Genomic DNA, 18,647 nt, shown 5'->3' with positions numbered 1-18,647 from the left:
ATAATAAAACAAAAAAACAAAATTTAGGTCTAACAAGACTCACTTTCAAACCTATTTCAATTTGTTAATTTAAGTTTGTCTAAAAATAACTTATCGTATAGATCCGTGGATGTACAAAAATTACTCATCAATTACATGGATCAAATCGTATCGTTGAGTTGTATTAATCCAGATTTTCAATATTTTTTTCCTGAAATACAGACGAAATACTTTATGAAACTTTATAATTTGGTGTTCATACCTAACTTATCGTGGATATGTGGATTTTTTTTTTATACTCTACTTAATTTTCTCTTTTCTATTTAATGTAGTTAAATCTCTTATATGATTCGTTGACCCCAATCTATTTCTTAAAGAAATTCGAACATTGCTAATTATATTATATGATGTGATGTTAGGATTTCACAAAGCTTCTAGATTCATGGAAGAGAGAGTTGTTGAATTGGGGATATTAAAAGTAAGTAAACACTATTTTGTTGAATTCTCTTAATTAGTATATAAGATAATTTAAGTTGCAAATATATGTTTAACTTTATATTTATAAATATATAATTTAAATGAATACTTCCTTATATTTACTAAAATAATGCAATAAAATATTTATTATTAACTCTTAAATCATATAATTATTTAGGAAAGTTAAATTAAATAGTCCATTTGATTGATAAATGTTACTCTTAAAATAATAAAAATGGGTTTAATATTTGACATTTAGTAAAGTAATCTTTTTAATCCATTACACATAACAAATACAATACGGTATATTTAGTAAAGGACTTAAAAAAATATATCATAAATGCTCTAAAAGAATAATAAATACACACTTTAGTTGGAACTGCATTGGTTCTAAATTTTCTTGCAATTTTTTTCTTTTTATTTCTTATTTATCTTATGAGATAAATACAAAATATTTTTAATATTTTTAAAGCATTAATTGTATTTATTTTATTTAACTTTTCTTATAAAGATGACTCAAAATATAACATTTTTTTCAAACTATTTTCATAACTAACTTGGTTGATAAGAAGTTAGTTGACAGTTAAGGAAAAGAAAGGTGCTCGCTCGTGGTGACCACACTGCCTCAACTATGCACGACATATAAAGGTCGTGTTTTCATTCAATCTTAAATATTCTACTCCATTTTTTTATTGCTTATAAAATTTTCAGTATTGGCTATAAATTCCTATATTAAGTAATTTATCAGAAAAAAAATTATGATATGAACAAATATTTCAGTAAAAAAATAATTAACTGAACCAAGTTTATTGAATTTTTAAAATAATTCAACATAATAAATGTACTGTTATTATTAATAACTTTTTAAAGTCTCTTCTTATTGTTTCTTTATTAAAAAAAGTACACATATTCATAATATTTGATAGGAATAAAGCATGAAAATAAAGTTAAGGTTTGACAGAAAAATACTTATTCCTTTTTAACTATCTTTAAGGTTCTTTTACATAAATCAATAAATACAACATTTTCTTAATTTCAATAAAATTCTATTGTATAGTTTTATTGTTAATTAATTAATTAAAGATTATCTAAATGATAAAATAATAATTAATGTTGTTTTGATTCATTAAAACATTTATATATAAAAGGATACTAAGGAACATAATGAATTAATATAGTATACCTTATACAAAATTTATAAAAAAACTCATGCCTTATATTTAAGACTTAAGGAATAATTTAGTTCATAATAGTAATTACATTAAAACACTTTGTGGATTAAAATGATTATAATTTTTTTTGCACATTAAAATTAACAATAAATATGTTTTTTTTTAAATAACCATACACTCTTAATAAACCTGACTGAAAGTAATTAGTTTAAGGTCAATTTAGAAAAAAAAACCGTGAAAGGTCATACATAATTCATTTAAAAGTCTTCAAGAAATAGTAATGAAAGAATAACTTGAAAACGCTGTTCACTTGTACCTATACTCTTAGTAACGTTTAGTCATTATAATTTTTTTATTCAATTATAAAATATCCAGTGTAAAAATAACTAATACAAAATACATTCTAAAACCGGTCTTATGATGAAGAATAAATAAACTTTTAATTTATGTTTTAAATAATAAGTGGTGTATTTTTGTAAACTTTTGTTTCATTTTATTCTTTCCTTAATTTTTTTAATATTTATCACCATACAAAATATAAAATATCAGTACTTTTTGTATGGATATTCTTACATGTATTTTGTTATCAATATACTATGTATATATATCACCTAAATTACTTAAATATATCAACAAACATTTAACTTATTTTAAAAGGTTTGTGAAAACATTACTTTATCACAATAATTTATGTGATTAATAAATCTGAAAAGATAAATAACAATATGAGACTAATTAAATACATTTATAAAATTAGGTTATATGAGTCCTTAGTAGATAATTTAGGGAGAAATGGAAGTATATCGGAAAAAAATTATTCATTTTATTGTGCTTTTAGAAACGCATCAGAAAGAAAATATATAAAGTGATGATTAAGTTATCAAATGAAACACTTGGCCATATATAAACAACATCCATGTGGGATAAATAGAAGCATTTAATGAAATGTATTTATAGTTATCCAAAACAATGTCTTGATAATTAACAGAATACTTAATTAAAAAGACCCATAAACTCGTATAATTAGTAAAAATAACACTAATAGTCAGGGTATAGTTCCCCCTAACAATATTTTTCATGAGTAGTAAATGCAAATTTTTTAAAAAAATTCTGACAATTGGAAACATTCTTAGGATAATTTTTTCTTTTGTAAAATTACCGTGATTTTATTGATACTAGAAGGATTAATTTTATAAAAATATTCTTTAACACAATTAAATTTTTTACATTTATTTGATATTATTCTTTCTTATTTTTTACTTTTTTTTTTCTTGAAAAATTATAAAAATTTACATTTTTATGACTATTTTATCTTTGTACTCTATGTCAAATGAATGTAAAAATGTGTCATAATACCATTACTCTTAATTTTATATATGACTTTCTTGTGAGTTATTCAAAGTTTCCAAATAGTTTTCAATGAAGCATGGCACATGGACAAATCATATGGAAAAAAAAAATCCACACACTCACATGCAATACCCAAGAATAATTCATTTACAAGAATAGTATAAGAGACTCAGAAATTTAATTCAAAATTGAAATCGTTTAAAATATGAACACCCAGATTAAGTCAACCTATTAAAACAATAATATTTTGACCATGTCCATCGTATAAAACAAAATCTAGAATCAGTCACTGGAAATACAATTTTTTTGTAAATTTTAATTCTTTAGCAAAAGCATATTAACAATGTACATGGATCAGTCGAGATTTAATTACAGTGGAAAAACGTGAACAAGAGAAGGATTGAAATTTGAACCTGTCTCAAGAACGTCACCAACAAAAACTACACATATTTACAGAAGGAAAAAAGTTATATCAGATAATCAATCTTCACCAGCTTTTCTGGTGGCCATGTTTCCCTGAATTCTTGCCATTGGAATAAGCCTTGAAATCACCATTTCTTGGAGAAGCTAACTCTTCAGGATTCACCATCTTCGTGTCATTCAACCATCCCCAAACATAATCTCTCTTCTTCCAGTTCATCACCGATTTCCTTGCCTTTGAACTATCATAGTAACATTCACTCAACGTGGGAACCACATACCACACAACACAAGTGCAGAGTGTTGCAACAGATCTCCCAAACACAATCAGAAAAACCAAAATCAAAATAACAACCGCTGGCACATAGAAAGAAGGCCACTTCAACATGTTCCATGAAAAGCTAAAATCTTTCTTCTTATGAGATTCCAACTTTTTGTTCTGTTCCTTACTTTCTTCCACGGTTGCTTCTTCATGATCAGCTGATTTCTCCAATTGCTCCGAGAAAGATGTCAAGTGTGTTGTTTTGAGTTCTTCACTCTTGTGTTTCTTGTTCTGATCCTTGTTTTTCAGTTTGACTACTATGGGAACGAAATCATCGTTGCTTGAATAGGCAAAGCGGACCAAAGATATCTCCTGAGGACTGGTTTGAGAGTACACCTTTTGCCTTCTCTCGTCAAGATCAGCCAAAAGGGCTGAAAATTTGTCTAAGCCTCGATCGGAGTATGGGTTGTTATTTCTACTTTCTTTTTTTCTCTTGGACTTCATGGGGCTTGAACATGGTGCAACATCTTCTTCTTGGTGCTGGAAACTGCCACAGACAAAATGGTTCAACATGTGCGGAAAGAACAACAAAGCTGTTTTTTTTTTTTCTGAGAGTTTAAGATTATTGTGAAAGAAAGAGAAAATTGAGAATTATATATAGATCGTTGTTAAGACTATGACTTGACTAGATCCAATCAAATAATGATGAAGCTCAACACGCATTAGGGTCAAATCAAACTTTTTTTTGAAATTTAATCAGGCAAGAGTTTCCAACGTGGCTATCTTAATCTTTGACTTATTAGAGAGAGAAAGAGGAGTTGCGCCATAGCTTAGGCTATTCTTTCAAACACTGTAATATTTTAAAATTGAGTAGATGATGACAATGGCTTAGAGAACATATTCGTGGGTCACAAACTACAGACAAATTGTTATTTCTTTTAATTTAAAAAAGATATACTTGGGGAAGAGGGTGTTGATTAATTGAAGAAGTCTTTGTCACCCATAAATGATACCAAATTGGACAACCTTGCCTTCAATATTTTTTGCTTTAATTGTCAATTACATATCTATTATTAAGAATATTTTAAATAAATTTCTATAAATAGTATTATAAAATTGAAAAAAGTATTAACTTTCTCATAAATTTAAAATAATTTTTGTATAACTTAATAAGGGTTATATTTTTATATCACTTCTCCTAAATCTTTATTTTGAATTTATATATAAAGTAATTTTAGTTTACAAAAAAAATGTACATTTCTTTTAATTCTTTAAAACGTTTATGGATTTATTTTTCAAATATTTAGAAGGAAATTAAGTTGAATGAGATGGGATGTGAAAGGTTTAGCGGCAGCAAAGAAAAAAACAAGAATGCAAACGTTATTTCCAATGTTTTGTTTTGTTGGTTATAGGAAGTTTCCAAATTAATCAACATATGATTGCGATAAAATTTATAAATACACAGCACTGTTATTTATGTCTTATTTAATTTTAATTGATACACAAAAGTATATTCAAAGATTTCCTAGATAAAAAAAGTGTACTCCTAATATAACAAGATTTAAACTAGATCCTTTGTAGTAGAATTTTATAAAAATTAAATGTTACTTTTCGTTAAACATAACGTTATCGCATTTTTATATTATAATTTCATAAATAACTTCAACAGACACTCTAGAGCCAAATTTTCATGTTCAAAAAATTAAACAAACTGCTGATTTCCCTTTATTATAAATTATGTACAGTTTGTGTTATTCACCCACATAGGAGCAGTATGCTTAGTTAAGTACAACGAATCGGGATTTTGTAATTTGTACGACAAAGAAATGAAAAAGGTATATAAATAATTAGGTGGTTATTAGATTAATCGATCGTAACCAGCATTCAAACCCATTTTAATCCCCGAGATATGTTCATTAAAAAAATATAAAATATCAAAATTTGATTTTTGATTTCATAAATTAATTTCTAAAAGTTTATGTTTGAATTTCGATTCAATTTCTGAAAATTTACACTACCACAACTGCCATTTATGAGACTAAGTATTTTTGTTTTATAGTTTTTAAACTTTATTGAAGATACCTGTTATTTTATGTTTCCTCTATTCTCGATTAAAATTTATTTTGAATATAAGTAAATGGTGGAGCAGATAGAATAGAACCATTCTCAAACATGTAGAAATTAACTGAAATTCGAGTTTTTTTTACGGGCAAATCTGTTTCCATATTATGTATATAGGCAAATTTTAAAAAAAATTACGGAAATGGATAAATAGTGTAATCTTCACACAACTTCGTATAAAGAAATTTATGTAAACGGACAAATCTGAATCGTACGGTCCTCACAGCTATTTATAAATAGACCCCCAAGATGATTTCAGTAGAAAAGTTGAAGTCGTGCATTTGACATGTTCAAGGTCAAAACTCCATATTTTCTTATTTTTTACATCCTTCAAGAAATGCGTGGCTCTCAAGCATCTCATCACGCATTTTCGTCAACCACATTAATTTAACATGTTCATGGAAACTATCCATGACTTCTGGTGGAAGAAGGATGCCTCTGACCACATAATAGCATAATAAACTCTCGCAGCATTTCTACTATTGATGTCATTTAAAAAGAAAGACATTTTAATTATTATAAACAATTCCCAACTAAAATTGTAATTTATTTTAGTCCTTTGTGGTATAAATAGATATCAATTCCCAACTAAAAATTGTACGCTTGATGGGATAATTAAGATGAGATGACTTCAAAAACAAACAAAATTCATTCAGAACTACAGGATTATAATTATAATAATATATAAAGCCAAATCTGAAACATTCTTTTATGCACAAGCGGTAGAGTGCACCATGGTGTCACAAGTACGCAAAACAACAGCCAAAGCAACGTAACAGCGAATGGAGAAAGTAAAATTTACTCACCAAAGTGCCATTCTCTTTCAATTATTCACCTTTCCCATCATTCATTATCATCAATATTTTCATCATCCTTCATGTACTTCTCTTGCACTGCTGCAACTGTAGATTTTGAGTTAAGGGAAGCTCAGAATTAAAAGAGTCTGACCAGGAATGAGGTAAAAGAAGAATACGCAACAGAACTGATGCATCCATTGATTATCAGAACACTGGTTAAGACAACAGCATTAGCAATCTCAAAAATAACTTAGAGTATTGTTCAATTCGCTGGGAATCTTTCTCAAAGCATAAATGATATCACAAGTGATTGTCTAAAAAAAATCTACATTTGGCATCAATAATGCAAGATTATGTTCTAATGGAATTGAGAGCAATGTCATGATTTCTACATATCAAATGCAAATGTCATAAATCCTCAAAGGAATAATGGCGAGACCTGGCCACTTATCTGCACTGAGTTACAGAGCTCATCATGATGTTCAAATCCTCTAAAAGGTTGGCCACGTAATGCTGCTCAGCAGCTGATTTAAAAAATTGGGCAATTTTTACTCCAACCGGAACATTTTCCAGAGAGGTTTTACAGGAATCTTCCATGTTTCGACCAGTCATTTCTTCCTACTTAATGCATTGAATCTATATTCCAAAATAAATTAGTTAAAATGTTCCCAAAAGGAAAGACGACTATTGTGTTTATAATGTATATGATACCACTCACGATCACTGTTACTACAGGCTGCCAAGAATCAGTTAAAAACAGTATATGCATTGGAAAGCAATGAGTAAGGGTAGTTCTGGCATGCAATAGTGAAAGTTATGGTACATTGTAAAATAAATCATCTCAAGATGTCAGAATTCAGAATAGATGACGAAAAAAAGGATATCTATAATAATCCCAATCAACAGGACCAACTGCAAGCTTGCTAAATTCAACTGCACTTGCTTCTATACCGGTAAATATGTACCCATTGCATTTGTCTATCAGCTTCACCAAATTCCCTACACTCTCTTTGTCCTGAAAATACAAATTCCGACTTAGGATTCCAAACATTCGATGAAAACAGATGAAAATTCTGGGCATACTTAGTTTACCTGAATATCTAAGGTTGTAAAACTCACAAGACTGAAGTTCTCAATAACTTCACATAGTTCCTTTGTGAGTTTTCTGCAAATATCATTAAGATTAATACTACTCAGAATAACAATAAATGTCAATCTTAAGGATGAATTCGAGAACAAAAAAAGGTCATCAACAAGAATGAGTTAACTATGATGTATACTCATAAAATAATATCTAACACATTTAAACCTTCCTTGACAACCATTTCCAAGATTTTATTCACTTTGTAAGGCTAACATTCATACGTACTCGAAATAATGAAATATAGACCCCAAACTTAAACCGAGGAATTTGATTAATCCACCCACGTTGGCATATTTCAACATCACGGCAGATTGGATCCTAGTCTATTATAAACATAGCAAGTAAGGCAAATGAATGAATGATTCAATTGATGCATATTTCTTCTTGTTTTTAAATAAAATTGCAGCGCATTTGTCATTATAACTTGCTACGACCAATGGAGCACCCTAATGAGAAACTATATATTCAACGTTGGTGCATGATTATTATTTTAGACCAGTATCTCTCAATCAAAAGAGGGAGCTGTTGACAGAAGCACTAAAATTTAAAATCTGTCTTTATTCCTTTTCGTCTAATGGGAATATACATAAACAATTTAAAACAAATGTAGCTTTGCAACAGTTCAGTGTGGTCTTAACGGCCAGGGTAGACAAGATATAGCAAGATGCAACAGGTCGCTTTGGATAAATTTTTCTCCATAAACATTTCTAGAAGAAGAAACTAAGAAGAAGAAAAAAATGAGCTGCCATAAACTAAATTTTACACTGATAATCCAGACAGAACTGGTGTTAAATTCTACATCTTAAGAAAGAAAACAGTTAAAAATTATCGACAGAACGGCAAACTATCAAAATACTATTAGAAACAAAAACTGGTTAACAGTCAAAGAATCACCATAGCACACCACACCTGTACTTAGCAGAGCGAGGATCTTGATCAAGATGGTGTTGTAAATACGACAAGTCTTGCACGTCTGTATAGAAATCAAGGTTAAAGGCTGCAACAATAAAATATAAAGTCAGCATGTAAATCTCTCACTGTAACCAGCATAAAGTAAAATACATCTAACGGCTGACATCTGAAAACGAGTAATGACTGCACCTAGCTTTCCGTAGCTCTCAATTAAATCAATTTTAGACAAGACATTTATGTGAGGGAGTTCTAGATGTAGCATCGTGGACAAGGATAAAAGCAATGCACTAATATATTTCCCAGGGTCACTGCAAAGATGGGCATCAATCAAATGCATTGCAGTTAACTGCATAGAATAAACACATAAATCAGTTCTTAAAACATCATACAGTTTGACACCAGCAAGACGTAAAGGACAGTGCTATACCCTTAGGTTCAATTTATTTATGAGCTTCATGATGACATTCTTGGCACTTGAATGAAGGAAAAAGAGTTCCACTTGGCCAGGAAAATCAAAGAGTAGGTAGTGATCTGAAATGTAAATACTGTCAGGTTACTAAAGTGTGTTGTTAACTGATCAATTAGGGTCTATATAAGAAGAATGTTAGAATTTACAGTTTGATTATTTAACCTGTACATCTACAAATTATGGCACAATAATGCACTGACCTTTCAAAAGAGGTTCCAATTTTGCTTCCAACCAGTCGATATTTTTCTCAAGATAATCCATGCAGTACACAAGACCTGTTTGTACAAGATAAGAGAAACTTCTGAATACGTATACACAGTACATTAGAAAAGCTGGTGTGACACATTCAAAGTTCCTTTTACAAGAACCATTGCACTCAGAGTAACTTGTATAACTTCTTGTCATAAATTTACACAGTATAATCTAAAAAACCATCAGTTCATGTCTATACTTTCAGTAGTCCAATACCCGCAGTAGCGTGGTTCCATGGCTTTAAAAAGGAAAATTTCTTAAAATAAAAAAATGTAAATAAATATAAATAAATAATTTAAACAAGAAAAGGAAGTGGCTTACCCCCATTTGGACCAAGTGAATGTTCCACCATTACATCACTTAATTTCACAAGATCCTCAATGTTCACAGCACATTCATAGCTATATTCTTCATTAAAGGAAACCATAACGATTGAACTATGCATCTAAAAAGGGATGCATCAATTGAACTATAAGATTTTACTTTTCAGAACAAAAAGTGAAAAGGATACGGTAATGAATCATTAGCGGGATCCAAATTGATAACAGCAACCTTCCTACATTCCAAAGCAACGTAAGGCAAATATAATACCCCATATTAATAAAAAAAACTACCATCAACATTAATAATAAAAACACAAAGTAAGGCTTACCTTCCAATGAGACTTAGAAACTGAGACATGCCATTGCAATAAGTTGTTTTGCCAGAGCCAGGAGGCCCAACTACTACTTGCCCAAACACCATTTTCCTTCCTTGTTACCAAATGCTATCTCCCTACTTAATAATAATAAGTCGAATTAAACCTTGTAAAAGGGAAAAACAGAATCTTAATAACTAATTTAAGTTAAATCAGTTGTCAAGCTGGAGGATAGGAAGACGATAAGAGATGGTAACTCAAGGATTCCAACCATAAGAGTTAGGAAGATTTATGGAAAACTATATTTATGTACATGAAAATAAATTATAAACTAATAGTAATAATGCGACCAAAAATAACTCAAATTATAAATGTTTACATCCAATACTAGTTTCATAACATAAAATAACTCATAACAACTAATAAATTCATAATGGATTAGTGAAAATTACGAACTTTGCATAACACTCCAAATCTAAGTGGCAGCAAGACCAGAAAAAACAAATTTTAGATCAGAAAACTGAGAAGAAATATGTTTTAAATTGTCACATTTTACTAAAATAATAAAATAAGAAGTATCTCTGAGAAGAAAAACTCACAACAGCCAAAACAAAGATCGACGCACCCCCAACAGTTGGTGTCACTGTCGGCGAAGACCGGCGAAGATGAAGGCAAAGCCGGTGGTGATGAAGGCAACGCCGGTGATGGTGATGCAAGAGTAAGAGATAGTGACGCGAACCCTATCGACGGTGATGCAAGAGTCGGCACTAGCAACGCGAGTGCTGTGATGGCTGACAACTACGATGCCAGCGTTATAATGGGTACGCTGTGATGGTCGGGGACACAGTCGACCAGAGCAGGATGCTGTTTGGTTCTGATCTGCGATGGAGAACCCTAGGAAAAAAAAGGTCTCTTTTATTTTTTTTTTTTAAATTGGGTCATTATAAACCCTATCCGGAAAGCCCAACTACATGTGTTGGCATCCGAACTGGACAAAGCTCGAGCCCGCACAAATGCTTTCACGAGCAAAATACCGATACTGCAATCCGCGACCTTCCCGTCTTGCACGATCCTCCCATACTCGCGATCTTGACAACAAATCATTTAACCAAACAGCCATGCATTTCATCAAACAACATACACGCAATCCAGAAACTCTAAAAACAAATCAACACGACTCAGCATTACACCATACAAGCAGAAGCAGAAATCATAAGCACTGATTATCTCTATCCGAAAACCGCCCACATACAACAGATGTAAAACCCAAAAAAAAAAAGACTTTATTTGCAATATAATTAGGGGCATTCCGAGAATCGAACTCGGGACCTCTCGCACCCAAAGCGAGAATCATACCACTAGACCAAATGCCCTCCTTGTCAGTTTCTGAAAGATTAATTATATCTAAAGCTAGAGTTGGCGACACTTCACTTACCTAGATACAGACTTTGAAGTTGCATGGTGTGGGACAAAAACATATTAAATGCAAGCTGTCATCATAATTGGAGTGTTACTGAAGATTGCAGACACACCAAACCCATCATTTTAGGTACTTTGTGCTAAATTATACACCCTGACGTTGATCCCCCATCTTTTCCATAAACAAGTAAAATCCCCAACCCAATATATCATAACATATTTGACTCCAAATGGTAAACGTAAAACTAGTGCAACTTAAGAAAATGCAGGAGCCTATACAGTTATTATAACTTAAGAATGCAATTCATCCCTTCTAACTGAAGAAAAATCTGTCATTCTGTTTAAAAAGTGGGATTCGACAATGAAAGCAAGCCAGATGGAACCCCACGTTACAAATGTAATCATCTTATACCTGTTTTTTAGTTAATTATATCATTAGTAAATAATTATATTTGTAACTATTTTCTTACATTTTTTTTACAATGTTATTCTTTATAACTTGATAACTGTTTTTGGTTCATAATAATTTAACTTTTTTAATTATATTGACTGTATTTCATAACCATGATAGCTGTATTCTTACTAGTTTGTTATAATGTTAATTAATCAAATAAGGACTCAGTTGGAGACTTTGGCTATTCTATAATTTAATTGAATGATACAATAATAAACAGAAAGGACTTTGCAAAAGATTTAGGTCAAACGCCAGTGAGTTATGATAGGTAGGGTCATGGTCTCCACCTATCTTACATTATATTTGAAATAATGATTCTGCATCTTCCAAACTTGATAAAGTAGTAAAAAAACAAATGTAATGGTGATGGTAGAAAAGAAAAAATGCCCATAACACTTGGCTCAAAAGTTAAACTTCATCTTCTTTGTTGCGTACAAATTATGTTATTGTGGTTGTTTCTTGTTTTTTAGTGTGACGCATTTAACTTAACAGTGGAAGACATTAAAAATGTGTAAGAGAAAATGTGAGTTAGGTGGTTAAAATATTAGACAAAATGATTGTCAATGACAGTATATTTGTTGGGGTGTCTGCTTTTGTCTCCTGCCTCCCACATTTCACCACCCCCTTTTGCCTTATCTCCTCTTTTTCATCGTTTTGCTCTTCCTCTTACCAAGAAAAATCTACTTAAGGCGCACAGAGGGATCATATAGCTCTGTTGCACCTTGCTAAGGGAAGAGAATTCGGAAATATGGCATTTGCAGGAACAACTCAGAAATGCATGGCTTGTGACAAAACAGTTTATCTGGTTGATAAGTTAACTGCGGATAATCGAGTGTTCCACAAGGCTTGCTTCAGATGCCACCACTGCAAAGGAACACTCAAGGTCTGTCTCTTCTGACTAACCTCTTTGGATTTGTATCTACAGATATATCATTTCATAATTCTTCTTGGTTTTCTAGTGTTTGACTCTAGTTCAGATCTTTCTGTCCCTGGATCTGGTGTCTCTTGTTTCTTGATAATTCGAACAAACCAGAGGCATCAATTTCAGCACTTGCTTTGACTGATAATTCTGTGTTTACAAAAGTATTAGCCAGGTTGTGAAATTAAACAGTGGAAAAAAAAGTATCAAACCTTAACAAGAATCCATCCAAAGATGTATTGCTAAATCTATCTATTACTATTTATTTTATTTTCCTTTTTTTCTAGTTTGTTAAGACAAATGGATCTAACTCTGCCTTCTACCCTTCACTTGTTTTTCATCAAAAACTAAAATTGATTTGTAAATGTTAGTTTTTACATGATCCCCCAGATGTTCTGCTAATTTTGCTGGCAATGTTTGCTAATTTTTGAAGTTTACTGATTTAAGGCGTGTAACTAGATTTAATTTTTACGAACTATATTGATTTAGTAATGTATTTGCAGCTTAGCAACTATAACTCTTTCGAGGGAGTTCTTTACTGCAAGCCACACTTCGATCAACTGTTCAAAAGAACTGGTAGTCTTGACAAAAGCTTCGAAGGTAACAAAGGATCCAAAATCCAATTATTCAAAGCCTCGCTATTTTTTCCTTCTGGGGTCACTTATCTTTATTTCCTTTTGGCTGATCAGGGACACCAAAAATTGCTAAACCAGACAAAACTGGCGAAGAGGTAATCATTTTTAAATCTTCATGCCTACTAATGCACAATAAAACAGGTTAACACACTCTGTTAAACATAAATTTTATTATTGATGAAAAGTTATATAATTTTGTACATTGAATTCTTAATGAATCTGATGTTTAATAAATTTAAATCAATAATAACAAATGTATTAGAAAATGAGTTATCTGCGCTCATGAACATGTCAGTTACCTAGCCTTCATCTAATTTTGTGTTGTTTCTAATCAGAAACCTGCAGCAACCAAGGTCTTGAATATGTTTGGTGGAACCAGAGACAAATGTGCTGGTTGTCAGAAAACAGTGTATCCCACTGAAAAGGTAACAACACAACCTTAAATTTCATCAGTGAGACATTTTAGTGGCACCATTCAGAAGTGCAAAGAATCCATCGCAGCTCCTTTTCTAATTTAAACCACGATGCCAACCCAAGTGATAAAATTTCCATTCTATTTGAGAAAGGGATATTAAGTTTTATATATTTTGAAATGGTGTAGGTGACGGTGAATGGAACTCCTTATCACAAGAGTTGTTTCAAATGCACTCATGGAGGGTGTGTTATTAGTCCCTCTAATTACATTGCACACGATGGAAAACTCTACTGCAAACACCATCACATTCAACTGATCAAGGAGAAGGGAAATTTAAGCCAGCTTGAAGGTGACAATGAGAAGAGTACAATTCAAGAGAAAACCAACGGGGAAGTAGTTGCAGCTGAGACATGAAATGAAATGCTGGACTTATGAGAAAGTCTAAGAATGAATATTCCCTTCCTCAAGTTCCATATTTATGTATATCATGTGTTTTCTGCTATATCTCTCTCATGCTTTACCATCAGTACTGAGTCCAGAATCTTGAAAAATATGATATTCCCTTTATTGTGGGTGGGGTGTGTGGAAATCCATCATTTTGTTTCTGTTGTGAGTTATGGATACAAAAATGAGACATTAATGGCATTTGATTCTGAATGTTGTTCAGAAGCCAATGCTACTGAATTTCTTTAAACTTTCCCTATGCATTCATATTGATTCAGAAGCCACTCCTACTCATTTTTTTCATTTTTTTTTCCACCTCTCAAGACCTTCCTCCACATTTAAGAAACAAAGAAATTGAAACTCTAGTTTATCGTTGAGTGTAGTTAAGAAAACAAAATTAAGATTTTAAATTTTTTCATCTTCCTCTATCTTCCTCTATCATGCTCTTTTGAGAACTTTTGTTTTGGAATTGCATAAAAGATTAACCAAATTTTGACAGTGACTAAGTGATATTATTATCAATTTAACGAAAGAAATAAAATTAACTTTTTTTAACAAATATTATAACTCAATTGATTGAATATATATATATATATATATATATATATATATATATATATATATATATATATATATGTATCTATAATATTAAATTATTAATTAAACTTATTATTATCTTTTTTAATTCTTTACATGTAGGTGTTATTTGGACGAGAATGAGTTTAAGTATCTCATATCATCTTCATCTCGTTGATGTTTTTATATTTAATTAATATGAAATTTTTGTCTCATCATTTTTATGAAAAAAAAAAGAAAAACCATAATCGCTTCCATACTTTTTCTAGTAAGCTTACCACATTATCATCTCTACTCGTGTTTTTCATCATTTCATATTCTAAGCTAATTTTTTAGTATTGCTATTGAGCTCTCATAATATACTATAGTGACATATTGAAAAGAGATTTTAACATAACTTAAATTATAAAAATCAATATTAATAAATATATTTTGAAGATTTAAGAAAAAAAAACAAGTCAAAAAAGAATTCAAATTTGAGTTAATGCACGTGTTAAGATGATTGATGATATTTAATATTTTATTTTAAAAGAGTAAAGAGATTTTAATTTTGAAATAAATCATACCGTTATAGATAAATTGAAAAATAATTTAAAATATTGAAGACAAGTAATATAACTTTATAATAATTGTTTTTGTTTTTATTTTGTTAAAAAAGTCAGTATTTTTAATTATTTTTATTTAACATATAATTTATTTAGTTATGAATGTGTTTATATGAAAGTATACGACGTGTTACAGGTTGGAATACTCAATAACGAGTAAGAAAATGTTAAGTATGTCAATATTATATATATATATATATATATATATATATATATATATATATATATATATATATATATATATATATATATATATATGGGTTTGCTAACGTGCGTACACCTGTTTTTCAGTTAGTACATTTTAGCAATGTGTACCGGGTTTTAGTAGACAAAAATACCCTTATATATCATGGATTCTAAGTTTTAAGGTTAAGGGTATTTTAATAATTTTCATTCTCAAAACTTAAAAAAAAAAAAAAGAAACCTCCAAACCCTTATTCACCTTTCTCATTCCTCTCAATCCTTTCTCTTTCATCTCTCTCACTCCAACCTTTTCTCTGTCATCCCTACTGTAGCCCCAATTGAAAAAAATCATAAACACTTGTCTTTAAACAATTTGTCTTTGTAAAGAGTTGAGTCATTAACATATTCACCTTGAGCCAAAGGTTCATTCAAGATCTCTTCAATTTCACCATCTTCATTAACCTCTCTAATTTCATCATCTGCATATGTTGAATCATCATCTCTAAAAAAACCCTCCAGGCCAATTACCAATTCTTTCGGATGTCATTATGCTTGTGAAAATTAGATAAAATTATATACGACAAAAATTATAAAATGAAAACTCATTATAAAGTCATTTTTTGTAAGAAATTGTTTAACAACGAGTGTTCCTGATTTTTTTCCAGGTCAATTACCAATTCCTTTATGCTTGTGAAAATTGGATAAAATTAGATAAGTAAAAAATTATAAGATGAAAACTCATTATAAAATCATTTTTTTGTAAGATTGTTTAACGACAATTGTTTCTGATTTTTTCAATTGGGGCTATAATAGGGATGACAGAGAAAAGATTGGAGTGAGAAAGATGAAAGAGAAAGGATTGAGAGGAATGAGAGAGGTGAGTAAGGGTTTCGGGGTTTCTTTTTTTTTTTTTAGTTTTGAGAATGAAAATTATTAAAATACCCTTAACCTTAAAACTTAGAATCTATGATATATAAAGATATTTTTGTCTACTAAAACACGGTACACATTGCTAAAATGTACCAACTGAAAAACAGGCGTACGTGCGTTAGCAAACCCCATATATATATATATATATATATATATATATATATATATATATAACCTCTTAAAGAAAAATGTATGAAATTTTAATTGACAAAAAAATTTCTATTCATAACAAAAATATACTTTAAAGACTGGTATATTTTAATAATTTTTATTTTAAATTTAAAATAAAAAAATAAAAAAAAAATTAGAAATTATTCAGATACACTTGATCTTAAAACTTAAAATCATGATATATAAAAATATTTTTGTCAACTAATTTAAAATGTTATATAAGTTAACAAACCCATATATATATATATATATATGTATATATATATATATATATATATATATATATATATATATATATATATATATATATATATATATATATAAAATTAATAAAAACATTACTAGTATTGTAATTTTAAATCAAAATCATTACAATTTACAAACATAGTATGTTTAGTGAATAATAAAAAACTTAAAAAAAAAGATAAATGGTTTAAAGTATGATATATAATAAACATATAAAAAACAATAGTATTATTTGAAGAAAAAAATAATATTAATAATGATAATAAGTTCAATAACATAAAAATAAAGTAATAAAAATTAGAGTTAAATACATTATCAGTCTCCAAATTTGACTGGAAAATTGGAATTGATTATGTTTGAAATTTTGATACATTTTGTTCCCAAACTTTTTAAAAAAATTAATGAATATAGTATTTTTAACCCAATATTAATTTTATATGTGTTAATATTGGGTCTTTCATGTTGTCGTTTGAGTTCTAATGTATCAAATAGTGTATACAACTTAAATATCAACTTGAGGTCCTACTATATATACAAAAGAAATTAACAAAATTGGATTAGAAAAATTATATTTAATTAATTTTAAACTTTGAAATCAAATTATATCAAAAATTCTAATAAAAACGAATTTTGATTTTACTTTAAAATTTATGTATTAAAAATATATTTAATCATAAAAAATAATATGTAATAAAAACAAATTAAAGTATAGAAATATAAAATATAAATAAATGAATTATTAAAAATAAAAATGAAAACAAAAATAATGTACTATTATAAATAAATTAAATAATAGAAATATACAAAAACAATACATTATTTAACACAAAAAGAAAATAACATTACTAAGTTCATTAAAATTAATATAAAAGTGTTGACCTTCCCCCTCTTTAGCTTTACTTTTAATAATGAAATTCAAGGGGATACATGTTGGAGGAGAGTATAATGTTATTTTATAATATTTAATGATAATTAGTAGAACACTTATGTATAAGAATAATAATGTGAGTCGTTTCGTCTCCACTCATCTCACATTTGATCCATAAAAGATAGGCTGAGTTAGTCTGTCTCGCATAAAAGATACAGACTTTTTTTTTCACCTCGCATAACATTTGTTTGTAGGTTTGTGAGTCAGTTCGTGAGCTGCATAAAAATTTTATAAATTTTTTATTTAATTAAATTAGTAGAAATCATATTTTCTGTAAACACATTTCTTAAAATAAATTATATTCATAAAATAAAATAAACTAAAACGTGAATTAAGGAGTTACTTTAATGGACACAAATAAGTAAACTACTTTTAAATTTAAATAGACTGAGATTGAATAAACAAGTTACTCAGAATAAACACACATTATGTGTTGTGTTAATTAAATTAAATATTAGAAATTTAAGCAAATAAAAAAAATATGTGGGTCAATCACGTTATTAGTCCATGCAAACTACGCCTCAGATGAACCTAAACGAGTAATATGCTACTGAGCCTTCAGAATATATTATAGTGATAAATTAGAAAGAGATTTTAAAATAACTTAAATTATAAATATATTTGGAAGATTCAAGAAAAAAATACTAAGTAAAAAAAAATTCAAATTTGATTTTAATGCATTATTTAAGATGATTGATGATATTTAATATTTTATTTTAAAAGAGTAATG

The 18,647-nt window shown here is 29.2% G+C and overlaps 3 protein-coding genes and 1 non-coding gene across 7 annotated transcripts; 1 reads left to right on the top strand and 3 right to left on the bottom strand.

The window, feature by feature from the left end:
- Window positions 1–3,284: 3,284 nt before the first annotated feature.
- LOC108329889 (uncharacterized) lies at window positions 3,285–4,417 on the bottom strand. Its single transcript, XM_017564263.2, has one exon. The coding sequence runs from the start codon at window positions 4,231–4,233 to the stop codon at window positions 3,466–3,468; it is 768 nt and encodes a 255-aa protein (XP_017419752.2). The 5' UTR covers window positions 4,234–4,417; the 3' UTR covers window positions 3,285–3,465.
- A 2,011-nt stretch (window positions 4,418–6,428) lies between these two features.
- LOC108329888 (GPN-loop GTPase QQT1) lies at window positions 6,429–11,271 on the bottom strand. 4 transcript variants are annotated; one of them, XM_017564261.2, is made up of 11 exons: window positions 10,592–11,271; window positions 10,008–10,158; window positions 9,867–9,911; window positions 9,677–9,756; window positions 9,304–9,378; window positions 9,062–9,165; window positions 8,824–8,980; window positions 8,632–8,719; window positions 7,671–7,743; window positions 7,463–7,593; window positions 6,429–6,685 (listed from the first exon to the last, which is right to left on the bottom strand). In XM_017564261.2, exons 2-11 carry the CDS (start codon window positions 10,097–10,099, stop codon window positions 6,625–6,627), a joined length of 906 nt encoding a protein of 301 aa, XP_017419750.1. In that variant the 5' UTR covers window positions 10,100–10,158; window positions 10,592–11,271; the 3' UTR covers window positions 6,429–6,624. The 4 variants fall into 4 exon arrangements, with proteins under 4 accessions (XP_017419750.1, XP_017419751.1, XP_017419749.1 ...); XM_017564262.2 differs by having other exon boundaries at window positions 10,008–10,129; window positions 10,618–11,271; XM_017564260.2 differs by having other exon boundaries at window positions 10,008–10,132; window positions 10,592–11,270.
- A 22-nt stretch (window positions 11,272–11,293) lies between these two features.
- On the bottom strand, window positions 11,294–11,365 carry TRNAP-UGG (transfer RNA proline (anticodon UGG)). The gene has a single exon. It is a non-coding gene; the product is annotated as a tRNA-Pro (tRNA).
- A 1,079-nt stretch (window positions 11,366–12,444) lies between these two features.
- Window positions 12,445–14,562, top strand: LOC108330659 (LIM domain-containing protein WLIM1). Its single transcript, XM_017565167.2, has 5 exons — window positions 12,445–12,748; window positions 13,288–13,384; window positions 13,474–13,514; window positions 13,755–13,844; window positions 14,021–14,562. Exons 1-5 carry the CDS (start codon window positions 12,614–12,616, stop codon window positions 14,246–14,248), a joined length of 591 nt encoding a protein of 196 aa, XP_017420656.1. The 5' UTR covers window positions 12,445–12,613; the 3' UTR covers window positions 14,249–14,562.
- The last annotated feature ends 4,085 nt before the right edge of the window (window positions 14,563–18,647 follow it).

The sequence above is a fragment of the Vigna angularis genome, chromosome 4 (assembly GCF_016808095.1).
Source record: "Vigna angularis cultivar LongXiaoDou No.4 chromosome 4, ASM1680809v1, whole genome shotgun sequence".
Classification (NCBI taxonomy): domain Eukaryota; kingdom Viridiplantae; phylum Streptophyta; class Magnoliopsida; order Fabales; family Fabaceae; genus Vigna; species Vigna angularis.
This window is presented reverse-complemented; position numbering and strand designations above follow the sequence as displayed.

Excerpts from the sequence above, each read along its gene's own strand:
- LOC108330659 (XM_017565167.2), top strand. The coding sequence starts at position 12,614 with ATGGCATTTGCAGGAACAACTCAGAAATGCATGGCTTGTGACAAAACA. Across the intron at positions 12,749-13,287 it reads ACTGCAAAGGAACACTCAAG|CTTAGCAACTATAACTCTTT; the intron begins GTCTGTCTCTTC and ends ATGTATTTGCAG. Across the intron at positions 13,845-14,020 it reads CAGTGTATCCCACTGAAAAG|GTGACGGTGAATGGAACTCC; the intron begins GTAACAACACAA and ends GAAATGGTGTAG.
- LOC108329889 (XM_017564263.2), bottom strand. The coding sequence starts at position 4,233 with ATGTTGAACCATTTTGTCTGTGGCAGTTTCCAGCACCAAGAAGAAGAT.
- LOC108329888 (XM_017564261.2), bottom strand. The coding sequence starts at position 10,099 with ATGGTGTTTGGGCAAGTAGTAGTTGGGCCTCCTGGCTCTGGCAAAACA. Across the intron at positions 8,720-8,823 it reads TGAGAGCTACGGAAAGCTAG|CCTTTAACCTTGATTTCTAT; the intron begins GTGCAGTCATTA and ends TTATTGTTGCAG. Across the intron at positions 7,744-8,631 it reads CCTCGCTCTGCTAAGTACAG|AAAACTCACAAAGGAACTAT; the intron begins GTGTGGTGTGCT and ends TGATATTTGCAG.